Source organism: Lolium rigidum, chromosome 7 (assembly GCF_022539505.1).
Source record: "Lolium rigidum isolate FL_2022 chromosome 7, APGP_CSIRO_Lrig_0.1, whole genome shotgun sequence".
NCBI classification, from domain to species: domain Eukaryota; kingdom Viridiplantae; phylum Streptophyta; class Magnoliopsida; order Poales; family Poaceae; genus Lolium; species Lolium rigidum.
This window is the reverse complement of record NC_061514.1, coordinates 352,387,744-352,406,131: the sequence shown is the minus strand read 5'-3', so window position 1 is coordinate 352,406,131 and position 18,388 is coordinate 352,387,744. Positions and strand designations below refer to the sequence as shown.

At 42.1% G+C, this 18,388-nt stretch overlaps 1 protein-coding gene across 1 annotated transcript; it reads left to right on the top strand.

Annotated features, from left to right (window-relative positions):
* The first annotated feature begins 16,537 nt into the window (after window positions 1-16,537).
* Window positions 16,538-17,605, top strand: LOC124679187 (LOB domain-containing protein 37-like). The gene is made up of 2 exons (XM_047214991.1): window positions 16,538-16,796; window positions 16,892-17,605. Exons 1-2 carry the CDS (start codon window positions 16,592-16,594, stop codon window positions 17,374-17,376), a joined length of 690 nt encoding a protein of 229 aa, XP_047070947.1. The 5' UTR covers window positions 16,538-16,591; the 3' UTR covers window positions 17,377-17,605.
* Window positions 17,606-18,388: the final 783 nt, after the last annotated feature.

Genomic DNA, 18,388 nt, shown 5'->3' with positions numbered 1-18,388 from the left:
GTGGCAAAGAAGGAGGCATATCCTCAAATGAAAACAGAACTTCTTTGCAAATGATAGCATAGCATTGAGTAGTGTTCACATCAAGTTCAGCAATATCAGATTTGCTAGCAAGCAAACAAGGATTGTGGCGCTGATTGTCGCGGAGACCACGATGATGTGCGACCTGCAGAAACATTAGCTCTTCTCCATGGTGGTTGACGATCCTGCACTTCACGTTCAGCTTTGCAAGCAAGATGAAACAAGCGAGTAATAGTGTTGTACTCCTTATAATCTAAAATATGCTGAATCTCTTTATTCAAACCACCAAAGAAACGAGCAAGCATAGCCTCATTATCCTCTACAATACCACAGCGAATCATGCCAGTTTGCAATTCTTGATAATAGTCTTCTACAGAATTTTTTCCTTGTTCTAAGCGAGACAATTTTTTCAGCAAATCACGTTGATAATGTGGAGGAACAAAGCGAGTACGCATAGCAAGTTTTAACCCAACCCATGTAGCAGGAATATTTGTCTGCGTGTGTTCTACAATATTCGGACCACCAAATGGATGCAAAATCGTGAACTCACAAGTAGCGGCACTAACACGCAAGTGATCGGGGTATTTTAAACATGCAAAGCGTTGTTCTACTTCCAATTCCCATGTAAGATATGCATCGGGATTATATCTACCCTCAAATGGCGGAATATTCAGTTTCGGTTTAGCAACATGATCATCATCATTACGTACGGGCGTGGAGGTGGTCGAGCGTGGCGGTTCAGCTGCCGTGGACGACCGAGTGCGGGTTGTTGGACTTCCTCGCCGTCCAGGACGTTCTCATCTACCTGCTCGTCCGCGTCCCCTTCATAATCTTCGTAGCCTTCATCGAAAGCGCGTCATGTGCGGCGCTGCTGCAGCGGGAGCGGTACACTGCGGGAACGTCCGCACGAGGAACGCGGCGTGCGCGGCGTTGCACGTTGGCGCGAGGCGGCGGTAGCCGAGTCAACGGCTCCCGGAACTTGGCGTCGAGCTTGGAGTTGAAAGCTGCCTCGAGGCCATCCGGTTGTCCGGCGCGTCGGTGAGTTTGGCATCCACGTCATCAATGCGCGCATCGGTGTCGCGTGCATGCCCGCCCAAAAGGTGGGTAAAGTGAGCATGCAGCTGCTCGGGCGTCATCTTGGCCGGGTCAACGGCGGTCGGATCAACTGGTCCCGACATGGTTAGTACACAAGAAGCACAAATGTATATGCCTACAAACTACGGAATATGGTGGTTCACGCGCAATTCGTCAAGCAAAATACAAAGCTCTTACAAGTTCTTACCAAACGGGAGGAAGGTGATGTAACAACCAGCAAGGATCAGCGTCTCCAAAGATTGCCAAAGCGATTACCAGGTGTCGACACAGTGCACGTGGAGGCAATATGTAGAGCTGTAGGAAGACTAATATGGTAGCAAAACAGCAATTGTCAAAACAGCAATGCAATATTGAAAGTATGCTCAACAACGGTACTGTGCTTGGTCCTAGGCTAGACCGTACTAGAGACGCGAGCCTAGAACACGAACGAGGTCACGGCGCGGCACACAAGCAACTAGCAGCGATGAGGTGGCGATGAGGTGGCGACGCGAGGTGTGAAAAATCACTATTATGGCAAGTGTCTCAAACTGATCCCCAAGGTCTAAAAACAGTATAGCCTCGGAAAATTTTTTGTCGAAATTTCGGAGGTGCTCCGGAAAGCGCGCGGCGCCAAAAAAATGTCGCTATAACGGCCAGTGGCGAAAAGTGATCGCCAAAGTGAAAAACCAATGTAGCCAGAAAATTTTTTCGGAAGCGTTTCCAGACTTTTTTTTTTTTTTTTTTTGCTCTCCTTCCAATTCTTTACTGGCGGCCGAAACTTATCTCACGGAAATTTTTCTGCAGCGCAAGATGATATTAGAAGGTAACAGCTGAGTAGGGAAAACAATAAAACCTAATTCTACACGGGCTCTGTCGCGGCAGAGAAACAACACGAATCCGTGTCGCGGTAGGACACGGGGTATATGGTGGATACGGATGTATGTGGCAGGGTGTATATGGCAGTGGCGGAAGTATATGGCAGGGTGTATATGGCAGTGGCGGAAGTATATGGCAGGGTGTATATGGCAGGGTGTATATGGCAGTGGCGGAAGTATATGGCAGGGTGTATATGGAAGTGGCGGAAGTATATGATGGTGGTGGTGGCGGTGATCTGCGTATGGTGCGAGTGGCGGCGGCGGCGTGACTAATATGACCAGAACTCGAAACTCTAAAGGAACTAGACGCTAAGACCAGCAACTCGACACGAAGATGCAGACACAAATTCAACTATGCAAAACTGAAAAGACAATGCAAGACGTGGCGAGGGTTTATGGGAACTATGATCTAAAAACCCTAACAGTATTTTTGGCTTTTTCGTGGTTTATATGATGGCAGATGCAATCTACACTACGAAAACAGTAAAATCTCACCGAGCAACCTGAAATCTGATACTACTTGATAGGGCAAAGGTGGCCGATCTTTCGATGAGACGGGGATAATTCGATTTGTTGGTGGAGTTCGTGCTTGACGATCCGACTACACGTGCAAAGCTCGTGCGCCAATGCAATCGCTAGGACAATCTCCGGGAGTTACCGATCTTGCGGGAGCACGATCAGCTGACCGACGAGGGTCTTAATTCCTACCTGAAATCGAGAACAAGTAAAAACTAATAATGCAATCAGAATATTGCGGATATAGATGAAAGCTTTATTGAAGAGGTGGGATTCCGAATAGTCGGTCTTGTTATGGGCGTTGGCCTCAAAAGAAGTACACGAGAGTTGCGGCAATGGCTAACTTTTAGTCTAATCAAAATCCGAGTCTAAACGTGACGGCTATGGGGGTATTTAAAGGAGGAAAAGGTGGGGTTTCGGCCAGCCATGCATATGGTGGCCGAACCAAACCCTAGAAGGCCTTTTCCCCTTCAATACGGACTCTAAAAAGTGGCTGACTTAAATCTGCGAAAATTACATGGGCCTGGCCCAAAACTAATGGTGTCGCAGCACCATGGACTCATGTGGACGAAATTATGAAGTGGATAACTCTATATTTCGTCCATGTCTTCATCTCCAATTATGGTGGCTTCAAAGTTCGAAATCTCCACTCGCGAGCGTCTTCTTCAATCCTCATATGTTTGCTGCCATCTCCTCCATGTGTGATCATGCTCCAATGCTTGTCCCTCTCATCCATGCTAGGTCCATCATTCCTAAGAGTAACAAACACATCTGATTTAGGCAGCATCATATTCTCATGTATGTGAGGAACAGTTCCAAGAAACGAAAGTACCTGATAGTTAAGTTGTTTGGCACGAGCTCGAGTGATTGGTCCTTGAATTTGTGTGGATGTAGGTACAGCGGTTGTATCAATAGATGGGATGTCCTCATCACACGTGCTTCTAGGCAAGATGTGTGAATAAAAGGTGGCCATCCATCGATAAAGTAGTACTATTGGAGTACCTTCTTATAGCCAACTCGATTTAGAGGGCCTCCAAATTAATATGTTAAACTAGTACTCTAATGACCGATTTTGTTTAGTTAGACCTCAATCAATTCGATGACAGATGCTACGGAGTACTATACTCCATTAAGGCTAGCTATAGTGCTAGTATCTTATTGGTCCCACAAAAATACTGATGTGGCAGCTAATTAAGGAGGAGAGAGGAGATTAGAGTAACATAGGTGCATACCGTATCATAGCGCATATTACGAGAAAAGTTAATGCCTAACAAATCATGTACATAAATTTACACCGAGATTCTAAAAAATAATAAATATAACATATCTATGATAGTACTCCATGATACCACCCACTATAGAGATAGTATCATACACAAGTATCATATTCATGAAACTACTACATGATACTTAGCACTATGGCCAGTCTAAGCCAGTACTAGTGCTTAGGAAATTTGCAATCACATTAACTCCAAAAGCCCCCAAGCCACCCAAGCCTCTTTACCCGTATATTTTCTTTCTCTTTCATCGCGTGTGCAGCTAATTCAGTTAGTCTTCCAATAAATATTAAGATTTTGTCTCAAGGATTTTTATGAAGAACTAATTGAAGATTCATTTTAGAAAGATGACACGTTTCGACTAAAAATTAGCACTTTGAATTCTTAGATTGTTTTTTCACATGATGCACTTCTTTAATTTATTACCACACACTACCTCCATTCCTATAAATAAGACGCACACACATTTCAATGTGAATCTTGACCAAATAAATAGGACAACAATATCACGATCATATAATACATAAGCAACATTGTTAGAATCATGTTGAAAAATACTTTCTAATGATACCAATTTTATGTCAAATATTTTTTATATACTTCATCCTGAAAAATATGTTTCAACTTCATCAAAACTTGCATGTATCTACAAACTAAACTCATCTCAATACATGTATATCTAGATAAAATTGAAACATCCTTTTTAAATAGAGAGATATAGATTAATATTTTGTCAAAGATAAACTACGAAAAACAAGGGCGCATTGTTTATTGAAATGGAGTGAGTAGTATATATAAAATCATCTTAGTTGCCAATGATCATGTTGAGGGCCTCTATTTCTTGTTTTGCTCAGGGCCTCCGTATTCTCAGGTACGGCCATGATACTTGTTAGCTACATGTTGACTATAGATGACATGACATCTTATTTATAGCCAACAACCGGCTATACTATTGGAGTTGCTCTAAGTAGTAATAATAAATGTAGTGCTAAATTGCCTGGCTTGTTTTTATTGTAGATTAAAAGAGAACGGAGGGAATAACATGTGAATCATTTTTCCTCCAAGACTCGTATCTACTATCAAACTAGTAAGTGCTAAGTAGCACATGCTTTGCATGTTGCGGTATATAAGTGGAAGAGTTCTAAAAATGATGAGACAATTTTTTGTTTCATAATTTTAGTACTGGCATTGTAAGTATTGGTAAACAAAATTTTAAGACCATTACTCTCATCCCAAATGTGAGGATGTAAGGGTGATCCAAAATGTCAGGCCCATCTACCTTATGAATGATAGATTGAAAATTAAGGTTATGCATGGTTGTTGCAGATATTATTGATGCAACACAAACAACATTTATGAAAAAATAATTCATAATGGAAGGGTTATGATGTTGCAAAATTTTGCGTGAAGTTAAGCGGAGGAAAATGATAGTCTTTCAAAGTTGACTTTGAAAAGGTGTAACAAAATTCCGTCTGGTCCTTTTATACAATATAATACTTAATAAAGGTTTTCACATAGATCGAAACATTAGAACTTTAGTATTAACCAGTGGATAAGTTGATATTGAACCTAACTAGGTCCTTTTTAGTACTCGAGGGAGTGAGACATGAAAATCCCTTTTTTATGGGCAAAAGAGGATATGTTAAGCAACAAAGATTACAAGAGGGTCAAGATCAAGGGCCTGAGTGATACAATTAGGTCTCCAGCCCCGCCCTCACGACATTACGAGCTTCTGATTTACTCAAATTAGCAAGACCATAGCTAACCCTATTAGGTGAACGATCCACTTTTACAAAGCAGATAGACATAGTACCACACATTAGAAGCTTAATCAATAAAATCACTTGCACTAGTGTTGGATGGTCTTGAGACTTCTTATTTGATGCCTCCACTACATATGAGCAGTTTGATTCCATGATAACTGGCTTATCTGACCATTCAAGGGAAAATTTAAACCTTATTCACATCATAATCGGTTCCGTGGAAATCACTAGCATGGTTTCTCATCTACATGATAGTGGGATTGTCATTCTCCAATATGCATATGATACAATTTTCCTGTAGGATGAAGGTTCTAATAATGCAAGAAAATTAAAGTTTCTTAGCTATTTGTTTTAACTAATGTTTAGACTTAAGATCAGTTTTTTAAAGAGTGGAGTTTTTGTATGGGTAAGTGTTTTGAGGAGACATATATTTATGAAGAGATTTTTACTTGGTTTTTCCTCTTAAATATCTGAGTAATCATTGATAAGTCTGGGCTTATCCATAAACACTAGAAACCGGAGAAAAGATTTGGGTGCTCACAAGAAAAGTTGTTGATAAAAGATCAAGACCAATTCTCTTGAATTTAAGTCTCACAACAGCTCCTTTCAACATCAAGTCATTTTATAGAGTACAAAGATGGTTGGGAAGATTTGATTTGTTCATGTGTAGAATGTTAGGGGAAGAGGATGAGGGCTCCAAGAAATACTACCAAATGAAATGATAAACAATATGTTCCCCAAAGAATTTAGGTGGTATGGCCAGGTGTTTTTCTTAATATTAACTATATGAGTATCAATTTACTTTGCAAATGATTACTAATGCTTGTGAATGTTGATAGAGAATGGCGACAACTTATAAAGAAAAGAATATTTTCATAATTTGGGACTAAAACAAAAAAGGCGTGTCCCCAACCAGAAAATAGAGCACATTTTATGCAACTTCTGTGATAAATTGTGTTGTTTGGAAATAAAACAAGGTTTTAGAAAGATGTGTGACATGAGGTCCAAACTTTAGCTGATATATACCCATGTTTTACATCCATAAATTTAGTAAACCATTACAGCTGAGAAGGTTGTCCTATCTAGGGGAGCTTGCCTTGGGGGTAGAAATTGAATGGAATAAAACCATGAAAATCATCCAAAATGTGGATTTGAAGGGGGGATATATATATATATTCATGCTACACCCGGGTGTAGTTACTCCCACGTGTGTTTCACACAATCTAGGTAGTATCTATCATACCGAAGAGTATATACATGTAGTATGAAGTATATAAGAATATTTTGGTAGTATATATGCTACTTTGTAGGTAGTATGTACATTTTTTTACGTACACTATTTACTTACGTATAAATATGCATGTATTTTGTATATATAGTGCAAACTATGGGTGTATTTAATTTTTTTTCACCAAAGTTGGTATGGAGTATCTTAGATATAGTGTACGAACATACTCAAACGAATAAAGTATGTTATATACTTCCGTATGGTAGTATATGATACGTGGGTGTAGTTACACCCAGGAGTAGGAAGTATTTATTCTATATATATATATATATATATATATATATATATATATATATATGGGAAATAGTGGGCTACCATGGGGTGTAGCTATGCACCTTCATCCAACCATTGAATCACTTAGAGGAGATTTTTAACCCTACATCTAAACTGACGCCGTCAACAAACCCATCCCGGAAACGCACTGGGAGAAAGTGAGAAACTACTCGTGCGACCCCCACCTCTCCACCACACCCCACGTCCCCACGTCCCCACCCCACCTGCCCATCTTCCTTCCCTCCCCTCCCCTCCCCTTCCCTTCCCTGCACAGCTGTTACGCCGCCGGCCCCCTCCCCTATAGTCCTTCTCCGACGACCACTAGCCTCCGGCCGAACTTCACCGCCTGCTTGCCGCTGGCCAAGATCCTCACCTGGCGCACTGGCATCCCGCGCGAGGTGGACTGCAGTTTTTTTTTTCGATCTGGACGTCCTTCACCTCCGTTTTTCCCGTCCAGATTTTCCCTCACCTATTGAGGGAATCATGTTGTTCGTTTTTTTTCGTACATGGTGTGTTCCGCATCATTCGTCGTGAGGCAAAAGTTCTGCATAGTATTAATTATCTCGTAATCTTTTTAATCCAGATCTCATATTTTTCTTAGAGGAAAGATGGAGACTTGTTTCGTGAATGGTTGTGCTGATCTCTTTCCATTTGATTTTTCTGCTGATCTCCACGGGATGGTTAGTCCAGATCCTGATTTCTTGGGTATGTCTTCCCTGAATTTCTTCTCTCTCTCATTCTGGATTCCAGCAGTTTAGTGTTGGATCCATGGAACAATTGTTGTCATCGCATATTCGTTCTGGTACTGGATTCTCCGCCGCGGCAGCGGACGATGGGGCCGGCGCGTCGAAGGCTTTCCTTGCGCGGTGAAGGCATTCGCTATGTCTTTTGTGATTTTCTCCTTTCTGAATATGGTGTTATGATCTGGTTTAAATATGCTGCTGAATTTTTTGGTCGTTCACCATGTGTGCCCTCTGTGTCCTCTACGTGCTTAATTTTTGCGTTGAAAATATGCCGTGGTCAATTATTAAGTTCGGCCAGCTTCGGCATGGAGTTCGGTGTTTTTAGCCTCAATCTGGATTTGTTTCGGCTTTTTATTTTCATGGTACAAGTTGGCATTCTCTCTCCCTTCGTAAAATCGCAGTGACTTTCTTGGAGAAGCAAAAGTCGCCTGACCTCAAGAACATGTTCATCCATATGGTGATTAATTTTTGGGTTTTCCTTGATTAGTGCTCTTGGTCGATCTAACATACCTCGAGGTGGTGAGAAGGCGACGAGAGACGCCGGCGAGCTGAGGAAGCCGCACGGAGGAGCATTTTGATTTGGCTGCCTTATTGCTGCGTTGGATCTTGGGCATAGCCGAGAGGAACACTGCCATTCCGCTATGTACTCTACATTTTGTTTTCTTCTTCTTGGCCATACCCGCTACTTTCTCATAGCCTAGAGCCTAGTAGTTCAGCTCTTATCCATGCCTGCAATCTCCTATCATTTTCTGGGCACGTAATTAGTCACAGGCGGAGGCAAGAAAAGGATCAACTTTAGAGGATTTTTTTATCTCGATCGGGATTTGCTTCAGCTGCTTTTTTAACAGGGAATTTGGTCAATGTTGATACTTCTTGTACATGGTGTGTTCCCGAATGTAGATCCCCATGTTCAGTCAATTAAAGGGTGAACTTTATGATGGAAAAGTTGTGTTATTTTTTTGTCCAGATCCCATGTACTCCGAGTTCCCTGCTAAGTACATTCAACATTCCAACTTCCCCGCTAATTACGTCTTAATTTATTGGTATCCTAATTTTCTCTCTTCTCGAATTTCTCTCTTCCTAATTACTACACGAAAAGTTAGAGCGGGAGGGGTGAAAGCCGTTCTGTCTAATAATTAATAAATTAGAGTTAGTAGGAGTATCAATGAAGCCGTTCTGTCTAATAATTACTAATAAACTAGAGTTAGTATCAATGAAGCCACGTGATAATTTATATGTTGAAAAGAAAAAGCTAACAACATGCCATGGAGCGGGTACAAACGTTAAACTAGTTCCAGACAACCTGCGAGACAACAGGCACAGGCGCAAGTCAATAAATAAAAAAAAAGGACATAGAAAAATGAGGACGGCTGGGTAACGGCAACAGACGGGATGCACGAATCTTTATGCATGATCTGAGTACGACTAGAGCGTGCGTAGCTATCACCCTAGGTAGAAAATCCGCGTCGATATATATATATATATATATGTATAGAGAGAGAGAGAGAGAGAGAGAGAGAGAGCAAGACTATTCTAGAACCCCCCTTAAGAGTGGTTCTAGAATAGCTATTCTAGAACCCCCCCTAGGATGTTATAGACTAGTTATTCTACAACCAATCTCTAAAGACCTTCTAAACCCGACACAACCACTCAATCCCATCCAACCTTCCGCCGGCCCAACCCACCCACCTCCCGCCAACCCCACCCCACCTAGCTACCTCCCACCAACCCCACCGCATGTCGACCCCACCCTACCTCTCATCGACCCTACCCCACCACCACCACCCACCAACCCCACACCTCCAACTTCCGAAGATCCCACCCACACCACCGCTCGATGACCCCACCCTACCTTACCTCCCGCCAACTCCATCCCGCCTACTGTCAAACCCACGCCACATATCGCCGAACTCATTTTTGAAAGTTCACTTCATTTTTTGGAAGTTCGCTTCATTTTTCGGAAGTTCACTTCACTTTTTTGGGAAGTTCACTTAATTTTTTGGAAGTTCACTTTTCTTTTTTCGGAAGTTCACTTCATTTTTTGGGAAGTTCACTTCATTTTTCGGAAGTTCACTTTACTTTTTTTGGAAGTTCACTTCATTTTTTGGGAAGTTCACTTCATTTTTGGAAGTTAACTTTACTGTTTTCGGAAGTTCACTTCATTTTTTGGGAAGTTCACTTCATTTTTCGGAAGTTCACTTTACTTTTTTCGGAAGTTCACTTCATTTTTTTGGGAAGTTCACTTCATTTTTGGAAAGTTCACTTTACTTTTTTCGGAAGTTCACTTCATTTTTCGGGAAGTTCACTTCATTTTTCACAAGTTCACTTTAGTTTTTTTGGAAGTTCACTTTACTTTTCCCGGAAGTTCACTTCTTTTTTGGGAAGTTCACTTTATTTTTCGGAAGTTCACTTTACTTTTTTGGGAAGTTCACTTCATTTTCGGGAAGTTCACTTCATTTTTCGGAAGTTCACTTAACTTTTTTTCGGAAGTTCACTTTAATTTTTCCGGAAGTTCACATCATTTTTCGAAAGTTCACATTACGTTTTTTCAAACAAGCTGAAATACTTTTTGTCAAAATTCACTTACTTAAAACGGTAGTTCACTTTGTACACTACGAGGAAGTTCACTTGGCACCACGTAGAAGTTCACCTTTTTGCACGCCGATAAAATTACTTCTTGTGGGAATTCACTTTTGTAAAAAATGAATTTCACTTTGTACCGCGTGGAAGTTCACTTTCCATCTCATGGAAGTTCACTTTAAAAAACGTCGTACAACTACATTTTGTTGAAATTCACTTTGGTCAAAATGATAGTTCACTTTGTAACGTCCTCAAGTTCACATTTTACCCCGAGGAAGTTCGCTGTAAAAAATTCAACACGAAAAAGTTGCACCTAATCAATATATTTTCAACAAAATTTCAGTTGGAACATTCCGACAAGTAGTTCGGAAATAAATCCCAAAAAACAGTAAATAAAAACAAGAAATTCGGAAAGTGGAATCATGTTTTTTTCAAATCTTCTATTAAACTGTGAATAATTGGTGAAAATTATCTATATAAAAAAGTTGCGCCTAGTCAATAGCTTTCCAATGGCATATCATATGCATCAATTCGATAAACCGTTTGGAAATTAGTCCTCAAAAACTGCACGAAATTAGTGAAATCCGCGAAAATGATGTTTTGTATATTCAATATTATTTTTTAAAAATAAAGAAATTTGGAAAAACAATGAATATGAAAAAGATGCGAAATTACTCTACGAATCCAACGGTATATTATATGCATCATTCCGATAAGAGATTCGAAGATTAAAATAAAAATACTGTCAGCATAAACATGTAATTATAGTGTTCCGGAAAGTAGAATCATGTTTTTTCAAAGCTGCTCTTAAACTGTAAATAAGTTGGGAAAATTATCTATATAAAAAAGTTGCGCTTAGTCAACAGCTTTCCAATGGCATATCATATGCATTAATACGGTGAACCGTTTGGAAACTAGACCTCAAAAACTGCACGGAATTAGTGAAATCCACGAAAATGATGTTTTGTATGTTCAAAATTATTTTTAAACAATAGATAATTTGGAAAAACAATAGAGACGAAAAAGATGAGAAATTACTATACGAATCCAACGGTATATTATATGCATCATTCCGATAAACGACTCAAAGATTAAATTAAATATACTGTCCGCATAAACATGTAATTCTACTTTTCCGTAAAGTAGAATCATGTTTTTTTTTCAAATCTGCTCTTAAACTGTAAATAATTGGAGAAAATGATCTATATGAAAAACTTGCGCCTAGTCAACAGCTTTCCAATGGCATATCATATGCATCAATCCGATGAACCGTTTGGAAATTAAACCTAAAAAACTACACAGAATTACTGAAATCCGCGAAAATGCTGTTTTGTATATTCAAAATTATTTTTAAACAATAGAGAATTTGGAAAAACAATGAACACGAAAAAGATGTGAAATTACTATACGAATCCAACGGTATATTATATGCATCATTCCGATAAGCGGTTTGAAAATCAACATGAAAATACTGTCGGCACGAATATGCAATTCTGGTATCCGTCGAGAAGTTCACTTGTGAAATACCTGGAAGTTCACAAGTGGTTCGAGAATAGCTATTCTTGAACCGGTTCGAGAATAGCAGACCTATATATGGAGGTTAGGACATGAATGTTCTACTATTAAAAAAGTTGTTCTACTATTAAAAAGTTGTTCGATTGCTTACAAACTAGGGAGAAAGATAGGGTTAGGTTTATTAATGACTTTAGTTATCTTTGGTGTCTAAACCTCCAAACAACTTACGATTTTCTTATGATTATTTATGTGGGGCTGAACACTTTTCACAGATAATTTTAAAAATAAATAATGGGATGGGGTTGTTCATTGTTGGTCAAACAAAAATCACATAAAACGAGGGCACCCTATTTTTTGAAATGGAGGGAGTATATGTTTTGTGCTTCACATGAAAGCATAGATCACTTGTTCTTTGACTACCATGTGGCTAAATACATTTCTAGTGCCTTTTTTAATAGCCAGGCTCAGCCACCTTCGGTTGAAGAACTTGAGATATGGGTACTGAAATTCCAGCTGCTAGACAGAGTTGCAGTTAAAATATGTTTAGCTTACCATTTTTTGTTCTCTGTGAACAAAACTAGGAATAGAACTTGTTTTGAACATGTTATGCCTTGTGATGCTTGCGGTACTATATATATCATATTTGTCATTGGGTTGATTACTGCAGTGCATTGTAAAGAAAAAACTAGGGTGCCAGAGGTTCATGTGCATTGTAAAAAAAACAAGGACTCAATCAAGGTGATTAACGCCAACATGTTGAATAATAGCACCGCATAGGTCTTGTCGGAAACGACTGTGTTTGGGCCTTCTTGAACTTTGTATGACCAATGCACATTCGATAGTGTAAAAAATACTACCTATTTTTATATTTCTTTTATTTGAGAATTCAATTTTCTTTGATGATTGGCAACCGGTTTAGCACCATTTTGTATATATATTCTATGAGTGGTTGTAGAGGGACTTATACCTTTTGAGTCAATCATAGATTAACCAAAAGCCTTATGTTGAATTTTGAGAACTGTCATGAGTTGATTTTATCACTTCTTTGAAAGGTTTAAACTTATAATAACATGGTACTTATTTGATTTATCTAAAATAGCACACCTTGATTTTTTTGATAGACATTTTAGCTCCGAAGGTGGGAGATCCCTTCCACACCGGTCGCCCATAAACTTCATTGATAGGCGAATCTACTATAAAAGTGTTGTCGAGGTAGATGTCAAACTCCTCCTTATCTCGATATTTGGGGCCTTTTTCATGGTTCACCAAAGCTTCTTTCTACCTAGTGGTTCTGAGATGGTGTGGTCTGCTCGGTACGGGATCCTTTCCTATGAGGGGGGCATATTTTTCCAATGTTTTTACCAAAGGAATGTTACGATGGTTCAGTTATGTATAATGATTTCTTAAAGGATGTTATAATCGCTCCCTCCTTTCATAGTTCACCAAAGCTTAACTAGCTATGTTATCATAACATCACACTTTCGAAAACAAGATGAATCTATAATTTAATTAATATTATTTTACATTAAACCACACATATATTACTAACCACTATGAAGATAATAACATAGATTAATAACATATACATGTTACTACCCTATGTTACCCTCCACTATAACTAGCCTAAGGTGAATAAGAGCTTCTTATATCTGAAGTACAAGACAAGGAAGCACAATAAATTTGTGTGCAACTCTAGATGTAAAAGGATTTATAATTTCTAAAGTGATTAAGACCAGCCACTATGTGTGAGAAAAGGTTTTCCTAACCGTATCTCTTCTCCTCTTGAACCGATTCAATATATTGTAGGGAATCGACTCATATGGTTTGACATGGTCTGGCACAAGAAGCGGCTCAACAATATGGTTCACTTCTTTCATGCAAATGTGGGACTGAACAACAGAATTGTGAGAGAAAAGAGATGCATACATGCAGGGATGTGAGCAGAGAAGGTCCCACAACCGATTACATACATAGCAACATATGCAAAGCGTTTCCAAATTCTAAAACAAATTTCATTGAACCGGCGCAACATAGTACATGGTCTAAGAGTATGTGTCCATTTATGGAACTAAGTTTTATTGATTTAAAAATCAAAGGATTTAGAAATAGAAAAATCATAGCATATATAGCGCTGATTGATGCTACGAACCTACGATGGTGTTGACTAATGTGAAATTTGTAACATGTTGACATTGTATTGTCTAAACTTTTACGGGAAGCGGAGTTTTTGACGATAGCGAGACGCTTGTGGTGACTTCGTCAATTTCTAGATCTATCGGCTCAGTGTCTCGAAGATGCCTATAGAAGTAGTGTATGCCCTCGTTTATAGATTGAGTGTACATATATACGTACTTATGAATATCTGCATTTCTAAACAAAATTATACAACAACCCTCTCGGAATAAAACAAAACAAAATAAAACTATACATCATCACCAGTCCCGCACCCGGATTTGCACGCAAGACCACGGAATGATGAGTCCTGTCCGCAATCCAATCCCGAAGAGAAAACAAATCCGTCTGCGATAAGATATGGGGAAGCAGCTAAACGCCAACGCCATGGATTGGAGAATGCGGAGATCGCAGCCGCGTCTCGCAGCTGGTGGATGTCGACCTGCGTGCCGCGACAAGAGGCAACAGGAAGATTTGCAAGATTTGCGAGGAAGGCTAGGCAAGGCATGCGCGAACCGCGACACGGCCAAGTGCGGCCGAAACAGAAAGCTTGCAGAGACGCCTTTGCAACCTACACTGTTGCATGCATTCTCCAATGGCGCAAAGCGAGGGAGTATTTCAGTTCAGCTTCAGGAGTCTACGCAAATGCTGACGTGCGGCGAAGAGAAAAGGTGCACAAGTTGCAAAAGGTCGTAAGCATTCTGTGTCCACTATTCCTGGACAGCACGAGAGTTCCCTTGAGTTGACAAAATGCGACCACGGATCTTTATTCAGTCGTTATATTATTTATTCATCGGTAGCTATCACAGTTTAGGCCAATGTACCTTCCATAGAAAAAGTGAGATTAACTGACTTATGGAGACTTGCAACTGCTGATCAACTTAAGAAGAAAAAAAATCCGGAAGACACCAGTACAAATAATGTTTCAGAGTTTCTGAAAATCATAATTTGGGGAGGTGCTGCTATACTAAATGTTTTCCATTTTCATTAACTAAGAAGTGCTAATTGTCTAGGAAAATCATCGAAAAAAATGTAAAATGTTACAAAGCGGCCATATGTTTGTCATGAAAAATGACATCACAAGGGGCATCACCACGGGCCTAATGTAACCACAATAGAAACAAGTTTAGTTTCTTGGAAAATGCCTCATATTATGCTGGCTGACCACGGGCTGCAACCCAACATCCTCTCCAATTCATCGAAAGAGGCGCAATCCCGACCACCTTGCCTTAGGGGGCGACTTCCTGGGGAGCTACGTTTTTTTCGCATATCTCCTACGTAAAAAAAAATCTCGTGAGTAAATATGGATTTGAACTTTAGATTGGCATGTTTATGAAACATCTACTTCTTACAAAAAAATAATTAATTTGTAATTTAGATATTCTCATGCTCACTTAGTCACTTTCAAGCGTGGGTTAATAATATTTGTATTGAAACTAGCTTTCTGCCGAAAAGTGCTTTTAGCACATGAGCTCCAGTGCTCTCGCTCAGTTAAAAAAATTGAAAAATGTTTTTACAAGTTATAAAAAATCATGAAAATAATTCTGTAGATTACCAATGATACATCCCACAATCATGGAAAATCCCAATCCGAAATTCTTATTATTTTGACCTGGATAAAAATGACAAATTCTGATGTGTTTTGGAGATTTAAAAATGACTACTCAGATCTACAATTTTGTCATTTTTGTGTAGCTCAAAATATTAAGTATTTGAAATTGATTTTTTGCCCGTTTGTGGGATACATCATTGACTATGTGTGGGATTTTTGCCAGAATTTTTTACAACCCAAACTATTATTTTTAATTTTTTTAAAAAAAACGAGACCACTGGTGCCCATGTGCACCAAATCTCTGTCCGCTTTCTGCGGGATACTTCGTGGGCGTATGGTCTATTTAATTGCAGCGCCCGGATTGGCACCACTCCAGCGGACGTCTACGAGCCGGTGATCCCGCGCCGAAAGTGCATAGACCATACGGGCGATGGAGCAATTTTCATGCTACAAGCTTTGTCATGCACTGGTTCACAATTGCCTGGCGCGATGAGCACGAAACACACAAGGTTCCAAAACCGAGGACGGGCGTGACGTGGGCGCAGCCACCCCAGCCCAATGTGCGGATCCACGCACCCCGCAAAAGCGGCGAAAAAGAGTGGCGAAAAACACTCCACTCAACTGGACGGGGCGAACGCGAGGCGCGCACCACCCGAGGCGCCCCCGCGCGTGCGCAGGGCCCACAATCCCCGATCCGACGGTCCCGACCGGCCGCGGAGACACGGAGCCGCACCCCGCACCCCTGGAGCCTGGAGCTGCAGTGAACCTCACCTCACCACGCTGCACGCGCGCGCGCAAGTTAACCCAACCCCAGGGTTAACCCTGGTTGGTTACTTCTTCCTCGCTCGCTGCTGGTGTGCTTATATACTCGTCTCCTCCCTGGCCGTGGGCGAGGTCGAGGTCGGTCGAGCTCTTGATCATCGAGGGTGTGTGTGTGTGTGTTGTATGAGCGGGGTTGAGTGGGGGATGAGCTGCAACGGGTGCCGCGTGCTGCGCAAAGGCTGCAACGACGACTGCGTGCTGCGGCCCTGCCTGCTCTGGATCGACGCCGCCGACGCGCAGGGCCACGCCACCCTCTTCGCCGCCAAGTTCTTCGGCCGCGCCGGGCTCATGTCCTTCCTCACCGCCGTCCCCGAACCGCAGCGCCCAGGTACGGCAAAACGGATCAACTACTTTATCTTGGGTCGAGTCGTTCTTAGCTGATGTTTGTTTCTCTGCATGGTGGTTGGTGTGGATTATCTACAGCGGTGTTCCAGTCGCTGCTGTACGAGGCGGCGGGCCGGACGATCAACCCGGTGAGCGGCGCGGTGGGGCTGCTCTGGGCGGGGAGCTGGCACCTCTGCGAGGCGGCCGTCCAGGCCGTGCTCCGCGGCGCCGCCGTCGGCCCGCTGCCGGAGCTCGCGGGCGGCGTCCCCGAGGGCGGCGTCGGCGGCAGCGACCTCTTCGCGTCCTCCGCCAGGCGCGCAGCGGTGGGGTGCTCCACCTTCTCCACGGCCAAGCGGGCGGCGGCCACGTCGACGTCGACGAGGAAGCTCTGGGCGCCTGTGGCGGGGCACCAGGAGCCCTCGTGCGATCTCGGGCTCTTCCTCACCCCCGGATCGCCGACGGCGGCAGCGGCGGCGGCAGGGGAGCGACGACGGGCCGGCACGCCGTCGATGAGCTCCGACGCCTCCGTGACGACCAGCGCCGGGGGCGAGAGGGAGCCTGAGCTGCTCAACCTTTTCGTCTAGGCCTCCTAATTATTACTAGATTTTCCGGTTCATGTATCGTCCCGGTGAACTTTTTGCTAGCCTGTCCTCTCGCCGGCGACGGCGAGGCGTCCTCGATTATTTTTTTTTGCTTTTTGGGCGTGCAGAAACCGCCGTCCGCCGGCTTGGTGTGTGACACCGAGATGAGTCATCTCAGATGATATCGCCCCGGCCTGCTTTGTTTCTTCTCAGCTCCAAATATTACTGAAAAAGTAACTCCCAAGTATTAGTCTACTGTACTTACTTTGTTAGCACTAGCACAAAGATCCTTAAACAAGAGTACACACTAAAGCTACGTACCGCGATCTTATCCTCATGGGTCAGCTCAGCTGCTTATCCGAATTACTAACGTGGTTAGTAGTGTTGGCCAGCATGTTTAGCGCAAGAACTCCATTGTTGTTGTTTAACTGGCCATATGATTGATCACCCGTTGCTAGAATCCAAAGCGGCCGTATCGTGCCGTGGGGTTCGATAGATACGGCGGTTCAGCTTTGCGCAGGGGCTAGTACGTACGCGGCGCCGCGTTTCGGGGTGTGTGACCACCCGCACCGGAAGGCGACCGCCCCCGACCCTGCGACGCGGCGTCTTTCTGCCGCACCGGTGTCGCTGGCCGGCAGGCAGGCGGCAGCTACTGCCAACTTGTTGCGACACGTCCAATTACCTCTGCAGTGCCCGTGCCTCACCGCCGGCCTAGCTTTGTACCGTGCTATGGAGTACGTGCGCCGTCGTTCAAGTAGACCTGGGGATCGCATGTCTACAGGGATCGTAAGGCATTCTTTATTATGGGTTCCAAGCTTTCTGTTCGACCTATATATGCTTTTATAGTCTACAAATTTAGAAATCTCAAAAGTTCATCACTTGTGGCAGCCTCGATATATGAAAAATAAAATTTAGTCCCACATTGTTATCGTATGTGCGCGGCCGTAAGATTTCTTTTTTAAGAAAAATATCAAAAATGAACCTTGAACTCGTAGATAGAAGCTAAATCTAACCT